This window comes from Pseudophryne corroboree, chromosome 1 (assembly GCF_028390025.1).
Source record: "Pseudophryne corroboree isolate aPseCor3 chromosome 1, aPseCor3.hap2, whole genome shotgun sequence".
Lineage (NCBI taxonomy): Eukaryota > Metazoa > Chordata > Amphibia > Anura > Myobatrachidae > Pseudophryne > Pseudophryne corroboree.
In genome coordinates, this window is record NC_086444.1 from 625,339,506 (window position 1) to 625,363,205 (window position 23,700).

Below are 23,700 nucleotides of genomic sequence, written 5' to 3' on the forward strand. Positions count from 1 at the left end.
GGGGCATCTACTGGGGGCAAACTACGGGGGACATTACTACTGGGGGGGCATCAACAAGGGGCATTACTACTGGGGGGGCATAACTACTGGGGTCATTATTACTGGGTGGCATCTACTGGGGGCATTACTACTGGGAGGTCATCTATTGGGGGCATTACTACTGGGAGGTCATCTATTGGGGGCATTACTACTGGGGGGTCATCTATGGGGGCATTACTACTGGGTGCAGCTACTGGGGGCCATCTACTGGGGGCATTATTATTGGGGGCCATCTACTGGGGGCATTATTACTGGGGGGTATCTACTGGGGGCATTACTACTGGGGGGGTCATCTATTGGGGGCATTACTACTGGGGGCAGCTACTGGGGTCAAACTACTGGAGGACATTATTACTGGGGGGCATCTACTGGGGCAAACTACTGGGGGACATTATTACTTGGGGGCATCTACTGGGGGACATTATTACTGGGGGTCAACTACAAAGGGGCTAACTACTGGGGGCATACTACAGGAGGGCATTACTACTGGTGGTGTAACTACAGGGGCATTACTACTGGCGGCTTAACTACAGGGGGGCCAGACTATTGGGGGCATAACTACAGGGGCCAAACTACTGGGGGACAACTACAGGGGCCAAACTACTGGGGGCATTACTACTGGGGGCTAAACTACAAGGGGGGCATAACTACAGGGGCTAAACTACAATGGGGCAAACTACTGGGGGCATTACCATTGGGAGTCTAAACTAAAGGGGGCAGGGGTAAACTACTGGGATCATAACTGCAGGGGCATTACCACTGGGGGCATAACTACTAGGGTGCTAAATGATTGGGGGCATTACTACAGGCAACATTACTACTGGGGGCAATACGAGCATTGCATAAGGGGCACCACTACTATGGGGTTTATATAAGGGGCACTACCAGTACAGTGGACATTGCATAATGAGCGCTACAACTGTGGGCATTGTATAAGAAGCGCCACCTCACATGCACCGAAGCCGCACGCAAATGTACTTGCCCCTTTCATGGTGCCCGCCCTATCATTTTCTTCTGGATCCGCCCCTGGAAGGTTGTGTCGGCATTTCATGTCAACCAACCTATTGTGGTGCCAGTTGCGACTGACTCCTCAATTTCATCAAAGTCCTTGGATGTTGTAAGGGCTCTAAAGATCTATGTGAGGAGAACTGCTCGTCACAGGAAGTCGGACTCTCTGTTTGTCCTGTATGATCCCAAGAAAATTGGGTGTCCTGCTTCTAAGCAGACGATCTCTCGCTGGATCAGGTGCACTATCCAGCATGCGTATTATACGGCAGGATTGCCATGCCCTACGTCTGTTAAGGCCCACTCTACTCATACGGTGGGTTCTTCCTGGACGGCTGCCCGGGGTGTCTCGGCATTACAACTCTGCCGAGCAGCTACTTGGTCGGGGTCGAACACGTTCGCAAAGTTCTACAAGTTCGATACTTTGGCCTCTGAGGACCTAAAGTTTGGTCAATTGGTTCTGCAGGAGCCTCCGCGCTCTCCCTCCAGTTCTGGGAGCTTTGGTACATCCCTATGGTACTAATGTGGACCCCAGCATCCTCTAGGACAGGCATTCCCAACCTCTGTCCTCAGGGCACACTAACTGTAGGTTTTAGTGATATCCAGGCTTCAGCACAGGTGACTTACTTAATTAGTAGCTCAGTTATTTTGATTTAACCATCTGTGTTGCAGCCTGGATATCACTAAAACCTGCACTGTTGGTGTGCCTTGAGGACCGTGGTTGGGAATGCCTGCTCTAGGACGTAAGAGAAAATAGGATTTTAATTTCCTACCGGTAAAATCCTTTTCTCGCAGTCCGTAGAGGATGCTGGGCGCTCGCCCAGCGCTTCGTGATCCTGCAGTGGTTATTTAGTTCAGTACTGTTTAGTTCTTGGTAAGTACTGTTTTGTTACTTGGTAAATAATCCTGTTCAGCCGTTGCTGATGTTTTCAAGCTAGTTAGCTTGGTTTGCCTTGTGTGTGAGCTGGTGTGACTCTCGACACTATCTGTGTAAAATCCTTCTCTCGAAGATGTCTGTCTCCTCGGGCACAGTTTCTAGACTGAGTGGTAGGAGGGGCATAGAGGAAGGAGCCAGCCCACACTCTCAAACTCTTGAAGTGCCAATGGCTCCTAGTGGACCCGTCTACACCCCATGGTACTGATGTGGACCCCAGCATCCTCTACGGACTAGGAGAAAAGGATTTACCGGTAGGTAATTAAAATCCTATTTTTTTCCCAGTATTTTTGTTTTCACTATTTGTATCTATACATGCCATTCAAGTAATATAGGAGTTGGGGATTATCTAAAATATTAGCTTATATGCCACTAGTGTACGTCTAATCACATTACAAATAGTTTATTTGTGTTGTACCACAAGACTTACCAGCAGCAGGCAGTTGGTATGACTAATCTTACATAAAACACATAATCTAGAACACAGCTTCTTAAACTCGGTCCTCAGGACCCCACACAGTGCATGTCTAACAGCTAACCCAGCAGATGCACAGGTGTATCAGTCACTCACTGACCCAATACTGAGGACCGAGTTTAAGAACCTATGATATACAAAAATAGCAAGAATTGACAAAGAAGGTGTGAACGTTAGAAAAGGTAGATATAGCCCTGGTGAGGAGAGACAATTAATGTTCTATGTGCAATCTATAGTAGTGTCTATCATAGAACTACACACCACCTATATTTGAAGCACCTTGATAACTCCCTAGTAAAAGGAGAGACTTATAATCATACCTCCCAACATGACCCTCTCCGAGAGGGACAAAATGCTCTACTTCTGGACTTTTCTCTTAATTTATGATTGCTGGCACCTGTGTTGAACAGGTTAATAGATAAGAAAGGTGTTTCAGCACAGGTGATGACAGTCCTACATTAAGATTGAAGTCCAGGAGCAGCGCATTCGGTCCCTCCTGGAGAGGGTCATGTTGGGAGGTATGTTATGTGGTTCTGTCCAATTAGGCCATCAAATGGCTGCAGATTACAGATCTGAGAAAGTGATTAGCATTTGTTCCCTACTGTTTACTTTCAGGTTTGGCATTGTGTGCATTACTGGCCAGATCTGGCAGTGAGGCTGAGCAGTAATTTACCAGTCTATAGTCAACCCAAGTACCATTCCTGCATGTGTCAAGGTTAATACATTTTCATTCTCAACATAATGACCCCCCACAATAGAGGCCATTTTATTTAGACTAATTTATTGAGTTTTCTCTGACGTCCTAAGTGGATGCTGGGACTCCGTAAGGACCATGGGGAATAGCGGCTCCGCAGGAGACTGGGCACAACTAAAAGAAAGCTTTTGGTCTAACTGGTGTGCACTGGCTCCTCCCTCTATGACCCTCCTCCAGACCTCAGTTAGAATCTTGTGCCCGGCTGAGCTGGATGCACACTAGGGGCTCTCCTGAGCTCCTAGAAAAGAAAGTATATTTTAGGTTTTTTATTTTCAGTGAGATCTGCTGGCAACAGACTCATTGCTACGAGGGACTAAGGGGAGAAGAAGCGAACCTACCTGCTTGCAGCTAGCTTGGGCTTCTTAGGCTACTGGACACCATTAGCTCCAGAGGGATCGAACACAGGGGGGGGGGGGGGGCCTGAGCAGCAATATTAATACCTTGGCTGGCAAATAATCACAATATATAGTCCCAGAGGCTATATTTGTGAAAAATACCCCTGCCAGGATCCATAAAAAAGCGGGAGAAAGTCAGCCGAAAAAGGGGCGGGACTATCTCCCTCAGCACACTGGCGCCATTTTTCCCTCACCGCTCCGCTGGAAGGATCGCTCCCAGGCTCTCCCCTGCAGTTTCAAACTACAAAGGGTAAAAAAGAGTGGGGGGGCACTAAATTTAGGCGCAGCAATATATATATATATAAGCAGCTATAAGGGAAAATCACTCAGTTATAGTGTTCATCCCTGTGTTATATAGCGCTCTGGTGTGTGCTGGCATACTCTCTCTCTGTCTCCCCAAAGGGCTTTGTGGGGTCCTGTCCTCTGTCAGAGCATTCCCTGTGTGTGTGCGGTGTGTCGGTACGGCTGTGTCGACATGTTTGATGAGGAGGCTTATGTGGAGGCGGAGCAGATGCCGATAAATGTGATGTCACCCCCTGCGGGGCCGACACCTGAGTGGATGGTTATGTGGAAGGAATTACATGACAGTGTCGACGCCTTACATAAAAGGTTTGACGACATACCAAATATGGGACAGCCGGCTTCTCAGCCTGTGCCTGCCCGGGCGTCTCAAAAGCCATCAGGGGCTCTAAAACGCCCGCTACCTCAGATGGCAGACACAGATGTCGACACGGATACTGACTCCAGTGTCGACGACGATGAGACTAATGTAACTTCCAATAGGGCCACACGTTACATGATTGAGGCTATGAAAAATGTGTTGCACATTTCTGATGTTACCCCAGGTACCACAAAAAAGGGTATTATGTTTGGAGAGAAAAAACTACCAGTAGTTTTTCCTCCATCTGAGGAATTAAATGAAGTGTGTGAAGAAGCGTGGACTTCCCCCGATAAGAAACTGGTAATTTCTAAATAGGGTGGATAAAGCGCTCACACGCTTGTCAAAGAAGGTGGCACTACCGTCTCCGTATACGGCCGCCCTAAAGGAGCCTGCTGATAGAAAGCAGGAGGCTATCCTGAAGTCTGTATATATACACACACACACAGGTATTATACGGACACCAGCTATTGCTTCAGCATGGATGTGCAGTGCTGCAGCTGCGTGGTCAGATTCCCTGTCGGAAAATATTGATACCCTAGACAGGGACACTATATTGCTAAACGTAGAGCATATTAAAGACGCAGTCTTATACATGAGAGATGCACAGAGGGATATTTGCCGGCTTGCATCTAAAATAAGTGCAATGTCCATTTCTGCCAGGAGAGGGTTATGGACTCGGCAGTGGACAGGTGATGCAGATTCTAAAAGGCACATGGAAGTTTTGCCTTATAAGGGTGAGGAGTTGTTCGGGGATGGTCTCTCGGACCTCGTTTCCACAGCAACAGCTGGGAAGTCAGCATTTTTACCCCATGTTCCCTCACAGCCAAAGAAAGCACCGTATTATCAGGTACAGTCCTTTCGGCCCCATAAGGGCAAGCGGGTTAAAGGCGCGTCCTTTCTGCCCAGAGGCAGAGGTAGAGGGAAAAAGCTGCAGCATACAGCCAGTTCCCAGGAGCAAAAGTCCTCCCCCGCTTCCTCCAAGTCCACCGCATGATGCTGGGGCTCCACAGGCGGAGCCAGGTACGGTGGGGGCCCGTCTCAGAAACTTCAGCAATCAGTGGGCTCGCTCACGGGTGGATCCCTGGATCCTTCAAGTAGTATCACAGGGGTACAAGCTGGAATTCGAGACGTCTCCCCCCCGCCGTTTCCTCAAATCTGCCTTGCCAACAACTCCCTCAGGCAGGGAGGCAGTGCTAGAGGCAATTCACAAGCTGTATTCCCAGCAGGTGATAGTCAAGGTGCCCCTACTTCAACAAGGACGGGGTTACTATTCCACAATGTTTGTGGTACCGAAACCGGACGGTTCGGTGAGACCCATTTTAAATTTGAAATCCTTGAACACATATATAAAAAAATTCAAGTTCAAGATGGAATCGCTTAGGGCAGTTATTGCAAGCCTGGACGAGGGGGATTACATGGTATCACTGGACATCAAGGATGCTTACCTGCATGTCCCCATTTACCATCCTCACCAGGAGAACCTCAGATTTGTGGTACAGGATTGTCATTACCAATTCCAGACGTTGCCGTTTGGTCTATCCACAGCTCCGAGGGTATTTACCAAGGTAATGGCCGAAATGATGATACTCCTTCGAAAAAAGTGAGTTTTAATTATCCCGTACTTGGACGATCTCCTGATAAAGGCGAGGTCCAGGGAGCAGTTGTTGGTCGGGGTAGCACTATCTCGGGAGGTGCTACAACAGCACGGCTGGATTCTAAATATTCCAAAGTCACAGCTGGTCCCTACGACACGTCTATTGTTCCTGGGGATGGTTCTGGACACAGAACAGAAAAAAGTGTTTCTCCCGGAGGAGAAGGCCAAGGAGCGGTCATCTCTAGTCAGAGGCCTCCTAAAACCAAAACGGGTGTCGGTGCATCACTGCACGCGAGTCCTGGGAAAAATGGTAGCTTCCTACGAAGCAATTCCATTCGGCAGGTTCCATGCAAGAACCTTTCAGTGGGACCTGTTGGACAAGTGGTCCGGATCGCATCTTCAGATGCATCGGCTGATAACCCTGTCTCCAAGGACCAGGGTGTCTCTGCTGTGGTGGCTGCAAAGTGCTCATCTTCAAGAGGGCCGCAGATTCGGCATACAGGACTGGGTCCTGGTGACCACGGATGCCAGCCTTCGAGGCTGGGGGGCAGTCACACAGGGAAGAAACTTCCAAGGACTATGGTCAAGTCAGGAGACTTCCCTACACATAAATATTCTGGAACTGAGGGCCATTTTCAATGCCCTAAGTCAGGCAAAACCCCTGCTTCAAAACCAGCCGGTACTGATCCAGTCAGACAACATCACGGCAGTCGCCCATGTAAACCGACAGGGCGGCACAAGAAGCAGGACGGCGATGGCAGAAGCCACAAGGATTCTCCGATGGGCGGAAAATCACGTGTTAGCACTGTCAGCAGTGTTCATTCCGGGAGTGGACAACTGGGAAGCAGACTTCCTCAGCAGGCACGACCTCCACCCGGGAGAGTGGGGACTTCATCCAGAAGTCTTCCAACTGATTGTAAACTGTTGGGAAAGGCCACAGGTGGACATGATGGCGTCCCGCCTAAACAAAAAGCTAGAAAGATATTGCGCCAGGTCAAGAGACTCTCAGGCGATAGCTGTGGACGCTCTAGTGACACCGTGGGTGTACCGGTCGGTTTATGTGTTCCCTCCTCTTCCTCTCATACCAAAGGTACTGAGGATAATAAGGAGAAGAGGAGTAAGAACTATACTCATTGTTCCGGATTGGCCAAGAAGAGCTTGGTACCCGGAACTTCAAGAAATGATCTCAGAGGACCCATGGCCTCTGCCGCTCAGACAGGACCTGCTGCAGCAGGGGCCCTGTCTGTTCCAAGACTTACCGCGGCTGCGTTTGACGGCATGGCGGTTGAACACCGGATCCTGAAGGAAAAGGGCATTCCGGAGGAAGTCATTCCTACGCTGATTAAAGCTAGGAAAGAAGTGACCGCAAACCATTATCACCGCATTTGGCGAAAATATGTTGCGTGGTGTGAGGCCAGGAAGGCCCCAACGGAGGAATTTCAGCTGGGCCGTTTTCTGCACTTCCTACAGTCAGGGGTGACTATGGGCCTAAAATTGGGTTCCATTAAGGTCCAGATTTCGGCTCTATCGATTTTCTTCCAGAGAGAACTGGCTTCACTACCTGAAGTTCAGACTTTTTTTAAGGGAGTGCTGCATATTCAGCCCCCTTTTGTGCCTCCAGTGGCACCTTGGGATCTCAACGTGGTGTTGGATTTCCTAAAGTCACATTGGTTTGAGCCACTTAAAACCGTGGAATTGAAATATCTCACGTGGAAAGTGGTCATGTTGTTGGCCTTGGCTTCGGCCAGGCGTGTATCAGAATTGGCGGCTTTGTCATGTAAAAGCCCTTATCTGATTTTCCATATGGATAGGGCAGAATTGAGGACTCGTCCCCAGTTTCTCCCTAAGGTGGTATCAGCCTTTCATTTGAACCAACCTATCGTGGTGCCTGCGGCTACTAAAGACTTGGAGGCTTCCAAGTTGTTGGACGTAGTCAGGGCCCTGAAAATTTATGTTTCCAGGACAGCTGGAGTCAGAAAGACTGACTCGCTATTTATCCTGCATGCGCCCAACAAGTTGGGTGCACCTGCTTCGAAGCAGACTATTGCTCGCTGGATCTGTAGTACGATTCAGCTTGCACATTCTGCGGCTGGACTGCCGCATCCTAAATCAGTGAAAGCCCATTCCACGAGGAAGGTGGGCTCTTCTTGGGCGGCTGCCCGAGGGGTCTCGGCTCTACAACTTTGCCGAGCAGCTACTTGGTCGGGGTCAAACACATTTGCTAAATTCTACAAGTTTGACACCCTGGCTGAGGAGGACCTAGAGTTTGCCCATTCGGTGCTGCAGAGTCATCCGCACTCTCCCGCCCGTTTGGGAGCTTTGGTATAATCCCCATGGTCCTTACGGAGTCCCAGCATCCACTTAGGACGTCAGAGAAAATAAGATTTTACTCACCGGTAAATCTATTTCTCGTAGTCCGTAGTGGATGCTGGGCGCCCATCCCAAGTGCGGATTGTCTGCAATACTTGTATATAGTTATTGTTTAACTAAAGGGTTATTGTTGAGCCATCTGTTGAGAGGCTCAGTTATTGTTCATACTGTTAACTGGGTATTGTATCACGAGTTATACGGTGTGATTGGTGTGGCTGGTATGAGTCTTACCCGGGATTCAAAATCCTTCCTTATTGTGTCAGCTCTTCCGGGCACAGTATCCTAACTGAGGTCTGGAGGAGGGTCATAGAGGGAGGAGCCAGTGCACACCAGTTAGACCAAAAGCTTTCTTTTAGTTGTGCCCAGTCTCCTGCGGAGCCGCTATTCCCCATGGTCCTTACGGAGTCCCAGCATCCACTACGGACTACGAGAAATAGATTTACCGGTGAGTAAAATCTTATTTTAAACATACATGCAAACTCCCTGATATATCTCTACATGTAACACTCTCATATAGGAGATGTTTTCCCCTGTTCCTGGTCCATTGCCTCATATAGCACACTTTAATTCCCTACTCCATTAAAAGATTAAGGAAATCCATTTGCTCCCATCACTTTCTTCCCAAACTACATGGTCCCCACTCTGTCCTGCTGTGTGATAACCCGCTTGGGTAAAAATACTGATTGCTTTAGTTCTTCTTTCCTGTTTTTGCTGTGTATACCTTTGCCTATTTTCTGTATGCCCCACTACTTTTCTTCAGGTATATCTGATGGATTGTTTGATTTGTATTAATTACGTGCTGATACAAATAAAGTTAAAAAAACAAACAAAAAAAAAACACATACATACGTACAAAAATGTCCTGTATTATTGTTGTACAATATTCTTAATCTGCAAATAAAGCTCTCTGGGGTCAGAAGTAAAAAAGATGCACAGTGTAGGTAAAAGACGGGTGGTCTTCAGGTTGCCGGCGGCCGGGCTCCCAACAACCACCATACCGGCGCCAGAATCCCGGCTGCCGACATACCGATATCTTTTCTCCCTCTTGGAGGTCCACGACCGCCCTGGAGGGAGAATAGATAGTGCGCGCCACCGTGCCCGCTAGGTGCTTATTTGCGCTCGCCCAGCTGTCGGTATGCCGGCGATCGAGATTCCGTCGCCGGTATGCTGGCCGCCGGGGATCCGAGCGCCGGCATCGCATACTACACCCGCATAAGACTATACAACTAAATTATCTATCTTGTGCAGCTATAATTTCCTAAACGCTTTCACGGTTTGTCATATTTTTAACCTTAAGCATTGTTCAAAACCTCCCTTGTAGACTCTTTACCCAGCAATGCTTCTCTGTCTAATGGGGCAGTACAGAAATCTCTACATTGTGGCCTGAGGAGCGAGCGCTGGCCATATTGTGCTATGAGGGAACACAGTGCTGAAGGGAGGGAATAAAACGGCATAAAAGACATGGGGGAACGTCTCATGCATAAGGAGTGCTGCATGGGGGGGGGGGGGGGGGTGAAAATAGTAGTTGGGTTATATTAATAATTTGTTGTTGTTAGAAAATGGTTGGTGTCATATAGTAACTGTCAATGCTGATTCCCTCCAGATGTATTTATATAGCAGAAGACCAGTGACAGGGCTCCCCAGACCCCATACATGTCTTGGTAACTGTTATCAAAGTAATTCATAATCTCCTGAATGTCCCCTAAATTTTTACCATGAGCACTACCTACACTGTTATCTATTTAATCGGGTTGGGTATGGAATCCCTACAGTCAGGATGACTGTGGTCAGAATACTTACAGAGGCATTCCGACTGTCATCCAGCCACATTTTAGATAATAAGCTAACCCTACCTCTGACTCTCCTTAACCGCAGCCTAACCCTCCCCGGCTCACTTACATACAGGATTCTGACAGGTGCCGGGATTCCAGCGCCAAGTTTCTAGGTTTCTGGCCACTGGCATCCTATTCGTCGGGATGCCAAGTACATCCCATTTAATCATAGTCTCCATTTTTGCATGCATAGCCCAGAGTTGGAAGAATTAACCCTGCTCTACTATTGCTCACCTTTATTATAAAGAAATATAACAATATGTATGATGTAACGCTATATACAACCCAAATCCAGGAAGGGCTGTTGAAGCCTGGAATATGTGAGGTGCTGTAGGCTCATGGTAGACTGATTTTCTGTTTTTACCTCCATTGGCTGCATGCAATCAGAAATCAGTTCTGAGAAATCCCACTAAGTCGTTGAATTTGGTGAAGGCTCCAGGAATTCAGTGATATTTTCATAAAGTTTCCAAGTCCCTACAGCTACCTCTATGCACCATGCATCCAATGTCCCCACAGTGATTGCAAGTATGATACCCCTCCGTTGCAATGTATGACTTCCCAGTGTCCACATTGCAGATGTAGTTGTCTGGAACTATAGTAAGTTAAATCTCATGAGTTTCTGAAGATGTAAGAGAAATGTGAAGCCATGGGAATTTTTTCAGAGTTGGGAGAAAGTGACTGTAGTACACTGAGAGAGACCAAGATGGGAAGATATTCAAGTTGGCAGGAGTGTGGATATAAGCAGACAGCAAGAGAAAGATACATAGAAATGTTATGGCAAGAAAAAGTGCTGGAGACAAGCTGTATGTGAAATCCTGTATTCAGAGAGACTAGCTGCATTAAAGCGATTGCTACAGGCAGATGAAGTGTTCCACTGTATGCTATGCAGTCTTCTGCTGCTATTTGGTGATAGATGGCCATTATTTTTTGGGACATTGCTTAATTTAAAGTATATATAATAGCACTGCAACAATAGACTGCTTAAACGTATATAAGGAACCATTCATCTATTTATGGAGGACTTTCATTGTACCAAACCATACTGAATGCATAGAAATCTATGTGACTAGGCACAATTGTGAACTGCTAAGTACTGTAGGCATTACTGCGAGAAGAATTGGTACTTAATATGCATCTGTTATGTCTGCCATTTTGTCTGTGTCTGGGAAAGGGTAAGTTTCCTTGCCCCTCTGCTGCGATGTGAAGGAGGTGAGAAGCAACATTTCTGTCTGCCAAGGTCAGAGTGCTGGAGCAAGAGTGGCTTCCTGCCAACACACAGCATCCTGGTAACATCAGGTCTGTGAATAAACCGCACATTTGAACAATTACTATAAATGTATTTGTTGTTATTGCCAAATGAGAGGTATATTTTACATTTCCTGCTTTACTTCTGTGGGTAGAAGTGATCCCCTGTGCTTCTGGGATGGGTTGACTAGAATGAGGTAGACAGTCAATATGGTCGACATGTAAAAGGTAGACAGTACAAAAGGTCAACATAGAAATTGTCCACAAAAGAATTCAACACAGTTTTTGCTTTTTTTGTGTCTTTTTCTCTGTTAAACCACGTGTGAACCCAATTAGAGTACCACATGGCTCTCTTCTTTTGCCATGCTTTGTGCTAGGTGCCTCTCTCTGCTGCGCTTGGCACAGGTTCCAATTGTAGTCCACGTGTATGGTAAATAATGAAAAAGTAGAAAAAAAATCTCTCCAAAAATACTTTTGGCAATGTCGGCCTTTTTTACCTGTCGACCTAATGAATGTCAACCATGTGGAGTCGATCCACTGACAGTCAACCTATCACCCGGATCCCGAAAATGCTGTTCTTTAAGTTGCAGTGGTAATACATATTTATGCTGTTTGTACTTGTGACTAAAGGAAACCGTTTAAATGAATGGACAGTACCATATTCTGTGTTATTGCCGGTTTACTCTGTGAGCTGATGTTACTCTTTAAGCCCAGACAGTTCCCCGAAATTCTGCACAGGGGAAACAAACAAATTGGCATACAGAAATGTGTTACGGTTATAAAATGTCAGGAGTGCTCCAAAAGGGAAATAATTCCTATGAACACAAATGCTAAAGACACTCCAGACATTCACAATACATAATGAGGGGGTGGGCATCCTCTTGAACATTTTGGTGTGAGATAATATGTCCATGTTTATGTTGCACTGTGCTCCTTCGTTTTTCAAAGCCATATAGGGAACTGTTTGCTGTTTGTTCATCAGGAAGTATATACAGTTGCAGGATGGTTAAGGAAAATCCTGTGGTGTTGGGAGTGTACTTTACATAGACTGGGCAAACATCAGGAAGTCAGACACTTAACAGACTGGTCCAAGTCTGCCACCCTGTGGCCACTTTAGAGACTTGTGCTGAAAAAATATTCAGTAATTTGAAACCTGACATTCTAGAATAAGTGTGTGGGGAGGGGGGGGGAGAATTGTGTGAAAATTGCCATGTGATTAATTTAGCCCATTTATGTGCCCTTTCACATACTGTATGTGAATGTATACAGTAAAGTTAGTGTTTTAATTATGACTGATGCATTTTATTGTCACACCAATATTACATTATCCATTGTATACATGGGATCAGTATGTATTACCGACGGTCTGTATGCCAGTCATCAGTATACAGACAACAGCATCCTGGCCGGCAGCGTGGTGAGCTCTAGAAAGCGTCTTGCGGGCTTGCTACAGGTTCTATTCCCACACTATAGCCCCTGTGAGACGGGATTCCGGCTGGCGGCATTGTGAGCAGTCGGGGTTCCGGCGTCTGTATACTGACTGCCGGGATCCCGATTGCTGGCGGTGTAACTGCCTCCGGTATACATTATTATTGCAAAGTTTGCTTACTGGTTTAGTCATTAGTCACTTACTATCTAGCGTGTGTGTGTGTGTGTGTGTATAGATACATATCATGTCCATGCTAAAGAAAATGTTAAAAATATCTTTACACTGTTGTAAATTTTCCTGTTGTGTACAGAATCTAATTTCTCTAACATCCTAAGTGGATGCTGGGAACTCCGTAAGGACCATGGGGAATAGCGGCTCCGCAGGAGACTGGGCACAACTAAAGAAAGCTTTAGGACTACCTGGTGTGCACTGGCTCCTCCCTCTATGACCCTCCTCCAGACCTCAGTTAGAATTTTGTGCCCGGCCGAGCTGGATGCACACTAGGGGCTCTCCTGAGCTCCTAGAAAAGAAAGTATATTTTAGGTTTTTTATTTTCAGTGAGATCTGCTGGCAACAGACTCACTGCTACGAGGGACTTAGGGGAGAGAAGCGGACCTACCTGCTTGCAGCTAGTTTGGGCTTCTTAGGCTACTGGACACCATTAGCTCCAGAGGGATCGAACACAGGCCCAGCCTCGGTCGCCCGGAGCCGCGCCGCCGTCCCCCTTGCAGAGCCAGAAGCAAGAAGAACGTCCAGGAAATCGGCGGCAGAAGACTCCGGTCTTCATTAAGGTAGCGCACAGCACTGCAGCTGTGCGCCATTGCTCCCTGTGCACACCACATACTCCGGTCACTGATGGGTGCAGGGCGCTGGGGGGGGGGGCGCCCTGGGCAGCAATTAGAGTACCTTAAGAGTGGCAAATCACACATAATATAGCCTAATAAGCTATATATGTGTAAAATACCCCTGCCACATTATGATTATAAGAGCGGGAGAAGTCCGCTGAAAAAGGGGCGGGGCTATCTCCCTCAGCACACTGGCGCCATTTTCTCTTCACAGTGCAGCTGGAAGACAGCTCCCCAGGCTCTCCCCTGTAGTTTTCAGGCTCAAAGGGTTAAAAAGAGAGGGGGGGCACTAAATTTAGGCGCAAATCTGTGTATTATAGCAGCTATAAGGGAGAAATCACTGTGGGTAGTGTGAATCCCTGCATTATATAGCGCTGTGGTGTGTGCTGGCATACTCTCTCTCTGTCTCCCCAAAGGACTTTGTGGGGTCCTGTCCTCAGTCAGAGCATTCCCTGTGTGTGTGCGGTGTGTCGGTACGGCTGTGTCGACATGTTTGATGAGGAGGCTTATGTGGAGGCGGAGCAGATGCCGATAAATGTGATGTCACCACCTGCGGGGTCGACACCTGAGTGGATGGACATGTGGAAGGAATTACGTGACAGTGTCAACTCCTTACATAAAAGGTTTGACGACATAGCAGATGTGGGACAGCCGGCTTCTCAGCCCGTGCCTGCCCAGGCGTCTCAAAAGCCATCAGGGGCCCTAAAACGCCCACTACCTCAGATGGCAGACACAGATGTCGACACGGATACTGACTCCAGTGTCGACGACGATGAGACTACTGTACATTCCAATAGAGCCACCCGTTACATGATTACGGCAATAAAAAATGTGTTGCACATTTCTGATATTAGCCCAGGTACCACAAAAAACGGTATTATGTTTGGGGAGAAAAAAGCTTCCAGTGGTTTTTCCCCCATCTGATGAACTGAATGTGTGAAGAAGCGTGAGTTTCCCCCGATAAGAAACTGGTAATTTCTAAAAGGTTACTAATGGCGTACCCTTTCCCGCCAGAGGATAGGTCACGTTGGGAGACATCCCCTAGGGTGGATAAAGCGCTCACACGTCTGTCAAAGAAGGTGGCACTACCGTCTCAGGACACGGCCGCCCTAAAGGAGCCTGCAGATAGAATGCAGGAGGCTATCCTGAAGTCTGTATATACACACTCAGGTATTATACTGAGACCAGCTATTGCTTCAGCATGAATGTGCAGTGCTGCAGCTGCGTTGTCAGATTCTCTGTACCTTAGACAGGGACACTATATTGCTAACCATAGAGCATATTGCTAACCATAGAGCATATTAAAGTCTTATACATGAGAGATGCACAGAGGGATAATTGCCGACTGGCATCTAAAATAAACGCAAGGTCCATTTCTGCCAGGAACTCGGCAGTGGACAGGTGATGCTGATTCTAAAAGACACATGGAAGTTTTGCCTTACAAGGGTGAGGAGTTGTTTGGGGATGGTCTCTCGGACCTCGTTTCCACAGCTACAGCTGGGAAATCAACATTTTGCCCCATGTTCCCTCACAGCCAAAGAAAGCACCGTATTATCAGGTACAGTCCTTTCGGCCCCCAGAAAGGCAAGCGGGTTAAAGGCGCGTCCTTTCTGCCCAGAGGCAGAGGTAGAGGGTAAAAGCTGCAGCATACAGCCAGTTTCCAGGAACAAAAGTCCTCCCCCGCTTCCTCTAAGTCCACCGCATGACGCTGGGGCTCCACAGGCGGAGCCAGGTACGGTGGGGGCCCGTCTCAAGAATTTCCGCGACCAGTGGGCTCGCTCACGGGTGGATCCCTGGATTCTACAGGTAGTATCTCAGGGGTACAAGCTGGAATTCGAGACGTCTCCCCCTCGCCGTTTCCTCAAATCTGCCTTGCCGACAGCTCCCTCAGACAGGGAGGCAGTGCTGGAGGCAATTCACAAGCTGTATTCGCAGCAGGTGATAGTCAAGGTACTTCTTCTTCAATAGGGACGGGGTTACTATTCCACAATGTTTGTGGTACCGAAACCGGACGGTTCGGTGAGACCCATTTTAAATTTGAAATCCTTGAACACTTATATACGAAGGTTCAAGTTCAAAATGGAATCGCTCAGGGCGGTTATTGCAAGCCTGGACGAAGGGGATTACATGGTATCACTGGACATCAAGGATGCTTACCTGCATGTCCCCATTTACCCCCCTCACCAGGAGTACCTCAGATTTGTGGTACAGGACTGTCATTACCAATTCCAGACGTTGCCGTTTGGTCTGTCCACGGCACCGAGGGTATTTACCAAGGTAATGGCAGAGATGATGATACTCCTTCGAAGGAAGGGAGTTATAATTATCCCGTACTTGGACGATCTCCTTATAAAGGCGAGGTCCAGGGAACAGTTGTTGATCGGAGTAGCACTAGCTGGGGCAGTGCTACAACAGCACGGCTGGATCCTGAACATTCCGAAGTCGCAGCTGGTTCCTACAACGCGTCTACTGTTCCTGGGGATGGTTCTCGACACAGAACAGAAAAAAGTGTTTCTCCCGTAGGAGAAGGCCAAGGAGTTGTCATCTCTAGTCAGAGACCTCCTAAAACCAAAACAGGTGTCGGTGCACCATTGCACGCGAGTCCTGGGAAAGATGGTGGCTTCTTACGAAGCAATTCCATTCGGAGGGTTCCATGCAAGGATCTTTCAGTGGGATCTGTTGGACAGGTGGTCCGGATCGCATCTTCAGATGCATCGGCTGATAACCCTGTCTCCAAGGGCCAGGGTGTCGCTGTTGTGATGGCTGCAGAGTGCTTATCTTCCAGAGGGCCTCAGATTCGGCATACAGGACTGGGTCCTGGTGACCACGGATGTCAGCCTTCGAGGTTGGGGGGCAGTCACACAGGGAAGAAACTTCCAAGGACAATGGTCAAGTCAGGAGACTTCCCTACACATAAATATTCTGGAACTAAGGGCCATTTGCAATGCCCTAAGTCAGGCAAGACCCCTGCTTCAAAACCAGCCGGTGCTGATCTAGTCAGTCAACATCACGGCGGTCGCCCATGTAAACCGACAGGGCGGCACAAGAAGCAGGATGGCAATGGCACAAGGATTCTCCGATGGGCGGAAAATCATGTGTTAGCACTATCAGCAGTGTTCATTCCCGGAGTGGACAACTGGGAAGCAGACTTTCTCAGCAGACACAACCTCCACCCGGGAGAGTGGGGACTTCATCCAGAAGTCTTCCATATGATTGTACACCATTGGGAAGGGCCACAGGTGGACATGATGGCGTCCCGCCTCAACAAAAAGCTAAAATGTTATTGCGCCAGGTCAAGGGACCCTCAGGCGATAGCTGTGGACGCTCTGGTAACACCGTGGGTGTACCAGTCGGTGTATGTGTTCCTTCCTCTGCCTCTCATACCCAAGGTACTGAGAATAATAAGAAGGAGAGGAGTAAGAACTATACTCGTAGTTCCGGATTGGCCAAGAAGATCTTGGTACCCAGAACTTCAAGAAATGATCTGAGGACCCATGGCCTCTGCCGCTCAGACAGGACCTGCTGCAGCAGGGGCCCCGTCTGTTCCAAGACTTACCGCCGCTGGTTTGACGGCATGGCGGTTGAACACCGGATCCTAAAGGAAAAGGGCATTCCGGATAAAGTCATTCCTACGCTGATTAAGGCTAGGAAAGATGTGACCGCAAAATATTATCACCGCATATGGCGAAAATATGTTGCTTAGTGTGAGGCCAGGAAGGCCCCAACGGAGCAATTTTAACTGGGTCGATTTCTGCACTTCCTACAGTCAGGAGTGACTATGGGCCTCAAATGGGTTCCAGTAAGGTCCAGTTTTCGGCTCTGTCCATTTTCTTCCAAAAAGAACTGGCTTCATTGCCTGAAGTTCAGACTTTTGTTAAGGGAGGGCTGCATATTCAGCCCCCGTTTGTGCCTCTAGTGGCACCGTGGGATCTCAACGTGGTGTTGGATTTCCTGAAGTCGCATTGGTTTGAACCACTTGAATCCGTGGAGCTAAAATACCTCACGTGGACAGTGGTCATGCTGTTGGCCTTGGCGTCGGCTAGGCGTGTATCAGAATTGGTGGCTTTGTCATGCAAATGCCCTTATCTGATTTTTCATAAGGATAGGGCGGAATTGAGACTCGTTCCCAATTTCTCCCAAAGGTGGTTTCAGCTTTTCATTTGAACCAGCCTATTGTGATGCCTGCGGCTACTCGTGACTTGGAGGATTCCAAGTTGCTGGACGTAGTCCGGGCCTTAAAAATCTATGTTTCCAGGACAGATGGAGTCAGAAAGACTGACTTGCTATTTATCCTGCATGCACCCAACAAGTTGGGTGCGCCTGCTTCAAAGCAGACTATTGCTCGCTTGATCTGTAGCACGATTCAACTTGCACATTCTGCGGCTGGACTGCCGCATCCTAAATCTGTAAAAGCCCATTCCACGAGGAAGGTGGGCTCTTCTTGGGCGGCTGCCCGAGGAGTCTCGGCTTTACAACTTTGCCGAGCAGCTACTTGGTCGGGGTCAAACACATTTGCTAAAGTCTACAAGTTTGATACCCTGGCTGAGGAGGACCTAGAGTTCGCTCATTCGGTGCTGCAGAGTCATCCGCACTCTCCCGCCCGTTTGGGAGCTTTGGTATAATCCCCATGGTCCTTACGGAGTTCCCAGCATCCACTTAGGACGTCAGAGAAAATAAGATTTTACTCACCGGTAAATCTATTTCTCGTAGTCCGTAGTGGATGCTGGGCGCCCGTCCCAAGTGCGGATTGTCTGCAATACTTGTATATAGTTATTGTTTAACTAAAGGGTTATTGTTGAGCCATCTGTTGAGAGGCTCAGTTATATTTCATACTGTTAACTGGGTATACTATCACGAGTTATACGGTGTGATTGGTGTAGCTGGTATGAGTCTTACCCGGGATTCCAAATCCTTTCCTTATTGTGTCGGCTCTTCCGGGCACAGTATCCTAACTGAGGTCTGGAGGAGGGTCATAGAGGGAGGAGCCAGTGCACACCAGGTAGTCCTAAAGCTTTCTTTAGTTGTGCCCAGTCTCCTGCGGAGCCGCTATTCCCCATGGTCCTTACGGAGTTCCCAGCATCCACTACGGACTACGAGAAATAGATTTACCGGTGAGTAAAATCTTATTTTTTGGGATTTATTAATATCTTATTATGTTAATACTTATTAAACTAGAGTGTGTCAGGTATGCTAGTACAATTATGATGATTAATTTCATATACAATAACTTATGAGTTTGTTCCAATGGTCAGTTTAGATGTAGGTCATGGATTCCAAATGGTCTTGGTCTTGATGTGGTTTATATACAGCACTTTGAATGTAAGTGGGTTCATGCTATTTCATCAAAAAGTTTAATTGATTTTATTCTCATCATATGATTTCATTCTGTCTTGATAGTAACGACCGTGATTAAATCTCGTTACCTGCAGTATGACAAGCCTAAGGTTGCAAAGGTAAAATTATCCTCTCTTTTCCCATATCATACTAAAATATGAAAGACATTGTTCTCTTGGATATTGTGTTTGATAGCCCAATTTTAGAATAGCTTAACTATCAGAGTATATTAGTAAGAACACTGTAGTTTGAAATCAAAAACATTTCTGTAATAATAAAATGTGAACTGTGTTGGTGGGCAGTTTTGCTATAAGCGGTTCATTCTAGATTTTCGCTCTTCATCAGAGATGGGTGTGGAAGCCTTAATTATCTCTGTCTCATATATACACTTATGTGGTTTGGAAGGGCCCATACTGTATGTACTTTTGTCATGGCGAGTGGAGCTTTGAGTGTTTTTTTTTCTTTTTTCAGAAACCACAAAATGTGGCAAATACAACAGTCTCTTCAGCTGGGAAAGTGCCAGAGAGGGGAGGAAGCGGCACTCCCACTCGCAGATCTGTAGTGCCACAGAGGCAGAAAGCTCCTGGTAATATCATTTCCCTCAGAGACCTTTACGTTTTCATATTGAATCTAGTTTGTAATTGACTTTTTGTAGACTTCACTATTTATAGGCTACAGCTCCAGTAACAGGTAATGTTAGTATGTCCATGTAACGTTAACAACATATATACGCTATTTTCATGCAATTAATGTCTTCCATTACAGTGCCACCTAATGTAGCAGATGGGAGCCTCTTTTGGAAGGATGACTTACAGTCTACCTTATTAGATGGACACAAGATTGCACGGCCAGAGCTAGACTTCTCTGTTATTAATGGTGAGTGCACCATAATGCTATTTTAGATGTGTAATTCATTTTCTATTATGTCTATCTCGCTGAAAGACATCAGCTTGAAACAATGTTTCTCTATTGGATGACCATCTTTGTCTCTCTCATCCACTTTGGTGAACACTAATACCCCCTTGGGTATGTAGGATGACAGTGCTGTTTTAGGCATTAATTGTAAACTGCAAACTTCTATTCCAACTTCTCTCCTCTTACCCGTACTCCATCATTATTTCTCTTACGTCCTAGAGGATGCTGGGGACTCCAAAAGGACCATGGGGTATAGACGGGATCCGTAGGAGCTTGGGCACACTTAAAAGACTTTGACTGGGTGTGAACTGGCTCCTCCCTCTATGCCCCTCCTCCAGACCTCAGTTAAACTTTGTGCCCAGGAGTGACTGGACACACACTAGGGGGGCTCTACTGAGTTTCTCTAGAAAAGACTTTTGTTAGGTTTTTTATTTTCAGGGAGACCTGCTGGCTACAGGCTCCCTGCATCGTGGGAGTGAGGGGAGAGAAGTCAGACTTACTTTTGCTTAGTTAAGGGCTCTGCTTCTTAGGCTACTGGACACCATTAGCTCCAGAGGGTTCGATCACTTGGTTCGCCTAGCTGCTTGTTCCCGGAACCGCGCCGTCACCCCCCTCACAGAAGAAAGAAGCCGGGTGAGTATGAGAAGATCCGAAGACATCAGACTGCAGAAGACTTCAGTAACGAGGTACAGCGCAGCGGTAGCACTGCGCTCCATGCTCCCATACACTTCACCAACGGCACTTGCGGGTGCAGGGCGCTGGGGGGGAGCGCCCTGGGCAGCATGTTACTGGGGTCATTTTGAGCTGGCAGACAGGCATATTCGGTGCCCGGGCACCGTTTCTCTGACGTCCTAAGTGGATGCTGGGACTCCGTAAGGACCATGGGGAATAGCGGCTCCGCAGGAGACTGGGCACAACTATAAAGAAAGCTTTAGGTCTAACTGGTGTGCACTGGCTCCTCCCACTATGACCCTCCTCCAGACTTCAGTTAGAATCTTGTGCCCGGCTGAGCTGGATGCACACTAGGGGCTCTCCTGAGCTCCTAGAAAGAAAGTATATTTAGGTTTTTTATTTTACAGTGAGATCTGCTGGCAACAGACTCACTGCAGCGAGGGACTAAGGGGAGAAGAAGCGAACCTACCTAACAGGTGGTAGTTTGGGCTTCTTAGGCTACTGGACACCATTAGCTCCAGAGGGATCGACCGCAGGACCCGACCTTGGTGTTCGTTCCCGGAGCCGCGCCGCCGTCCCCCTTACAGAGCCAGAAGCACGAAGAGGTCCGGAAAATCGGCGGCAGAAGACTTCGGTCTTCACCAAGGTAGCGCACAGCACTGCAGCTGTGCGCCATTGCTCCTCATGTACACCTCACACTCCGGTCACTGATGGGTGCAGGGCGCTGGGGGGGGGGGGCGCTCTGAGGGCAATATATGACACCTTGGCTGGCAAATCTACATCATATATAGTCCTAGAGGCTATATAGATGTTAAATTACCCCTGCCAGTATTCCAGAAAAAGCGGGAGAAAGTCAGCCGAAAAAGGGGCGGGGCCATCTCCCTCAGCACACTGGCGCCATTTTTCCCTCACAGCTCCGCTGGAAGGAAGCTCCCTGGCTCTCCCCTGCAGTCTGAACACTACAGAAGGGTAAAAAAGAGAGGGGGGCACTAAATTTAGGCGCAATATAGATATATATATATGATATATAAAAAAGCAGCTATAAGGGAAAACACTCATTTATAGTGGGATCCCTGTGTTATATAGCGCTCTGGTGTGTGCTGGCATACTCTGTCTCCCCAAAGGGCTTTGTGGGGTCCTGTCCTCTGTCAGAGCATTCCCTGTGTGTTTGCGGTGTGTCGGTACGGCTGTGTCGACATGTTTGATGAGGAGGCTTATGTGGAGGCGGAGCAAATGCCTGTAAACGTGATGTCACCCCCTGCGGGGTCGACACCTGAGTGGATGGTGCTGTGGAAGGAATTACGCGACAGTGTCGACTCCTTGCATAAAAGGTTTGACGACATACCTAATGTGGGACAGCCGGCTTCTCAGCCTGTGCCTGCCCAGGCGTCTCAAAAGTCATCAGGGGCTCTAAAACGCCCGCTACCTCAGATGACAGACACAGATGTCGACACGGATACTGACTCCAGTGTCGACGACGATGAGACTAATGTAACTTCCAGTAGGGCCACACGTTACATGATTGAGGCAATGAAAAATGTGTTGCACATTTCTGATGTTACCCCCGGTACCACAAAAAAGGGTATTATGTTTGGAGAGAAAAAACTACCAGTAGCTTTTCCTCCATCTGAAGAGTTAAATGAAGTGTGTGAAGAAGCGTGGGCTTCCCCTGATAAAAAGCTGGTAATTTCTAAGAGGTTACTAATGGCGTACCCTTTCCCGCCAGAGGATAGGGCACGCTGGGAAACATCCCCTAGGGTGGATAAAGCGCTCACACGCTTGTCAAAGAAGGTGGCACTACCGTCTCCGGATACGGCCGCCCTGAAGGAATCTGCTGATAGAAAGCAGGAGGCTATCCTGAAATCTATATATACACACACACAGGTGTTATACTGAGACCGGCTATTGCTTCAGCCTGGATGTGCAGTGCTGCCGCTGCGTGGTCAGATTCCCTGTCAGAAAATATAGATACCCTAGACAGGGACACTATATTGCTAAACGTAGAACATATAAAAGACGCACTTTTATACATGAGGGATGCACAGAGGGATATTTGCCGGCTGGCATCCAAAATTAGTGCAATGTCCATTTCTGCCAGGAGAGGGTTATGGACTCGGCAGTGGACAGGAGATGCAGATTCCAAACGACATGGAAGTTCTGCCTTATAAGGGTGAGGAGTTGTTCGGGGATGGTCTCTCGGACCTCGTATCCACAGCAACAGCTGGGAAGTCTACATTTTTACCCCATGTTCCCTCACAACCAAAGAAAGCACCGTATTATCAGGTACAGTCCTTTCGGCCCAATAGGGGCAAGCGGGTTAAAGGCGCGTCCTTTCTGCCCAGAGGCAGAGGTAGGGGAAAGAAGCTGCAGCATACAGCCAGTTCCCAGGAGCAAAAGTCCTCCCCCGCTTCCTCTAAGTCCACAGCATGACGCTGGGGCTCCACAGGCGGAGCCAGGTGCGGTGGGGGCCAGTCTCAAATTTTTCAGCAATCAGTGGGCTCGCTCACGGGTGGATCCCTGGATCCTTCAAGTAGTATCTCAGGGGTACAAGCTGGAATTCGAGACGTCTCCCCCCCGCCGTTTCCTCAAATCTGCCTTGCCAACCACTCCCTCAGGCAAGGAAGGCAGTGTTACAGGCAATTCACAAGCTGTATTCACAACAAGTGATAGTCAAGGTACTTCTTCTTCAATAGGGACGGGGTTACTATTCCACAATGTTTGTGGTACCGAAACCGGACGGTTCGGTGAGACCCATTTTAAATTTGAAATCCTTGAACACATATATAAAAAAATTCAAGTTCAAGATGGAGTCGCTCAGGGCGGTTATTGCAAGCCTGGTCGAGGGAGATTACATGGTATCACTGGACATCAAGGATGCTTACCTGCATGTCCCCATTTACCATCCTCACCAGGAGTACCTCAGATTTGTGGTACAGGATTGTCATTACCAATTCCAGACGTTGCCGTTCGGTCTATCCACGGCTCCGAGGGTCTTTACCAAGGTAATGGCCGAAATGATGATACTCCTTCGAAAGAAGGGCGTATTAATTATCCCATACTTGGACGATCTCCTGATATAGGCGAGGTCCAGAGAGCAGTTGTTTGTCGGGGTAGCACTGTCTCGGGAAGTGCTACAACAGCACGGCTGGATTCTAAATATTCCAAAGTCACAGCTGGTCCCTACGACACGTCTACTGTTCC

General features: G+C 47.9%; 1 protein-coding gene across 1 annotated transcript in view; it reads left to right on the forward strand.

The window, feature by feature from the left end:
* Positions 1–23,700, forward strand: part of HAUS8 (HAUS augmin like complex subunit 8) — a 304,443-nt gene that overhangs the window by 70,599 nt on the left and 210,144 nt on the right. Inside the window, exons 3-5 of the mRNA XM_063914496.1 lie at positions 18,976–19,031; positions 19,384–19,498; positions 19,678–19,788. Coding sequence (XP_063770566.1) covers positions 18,976–19,031; positions 19,384–19,498; positions 19,678–19,788 — 282 coding nt within the window. The remainder of the gene's footprint in view (positions 1–18,975; positions 19,032–19,383; positions 19,499–19,677; positions 19,789–23,700) is intronic.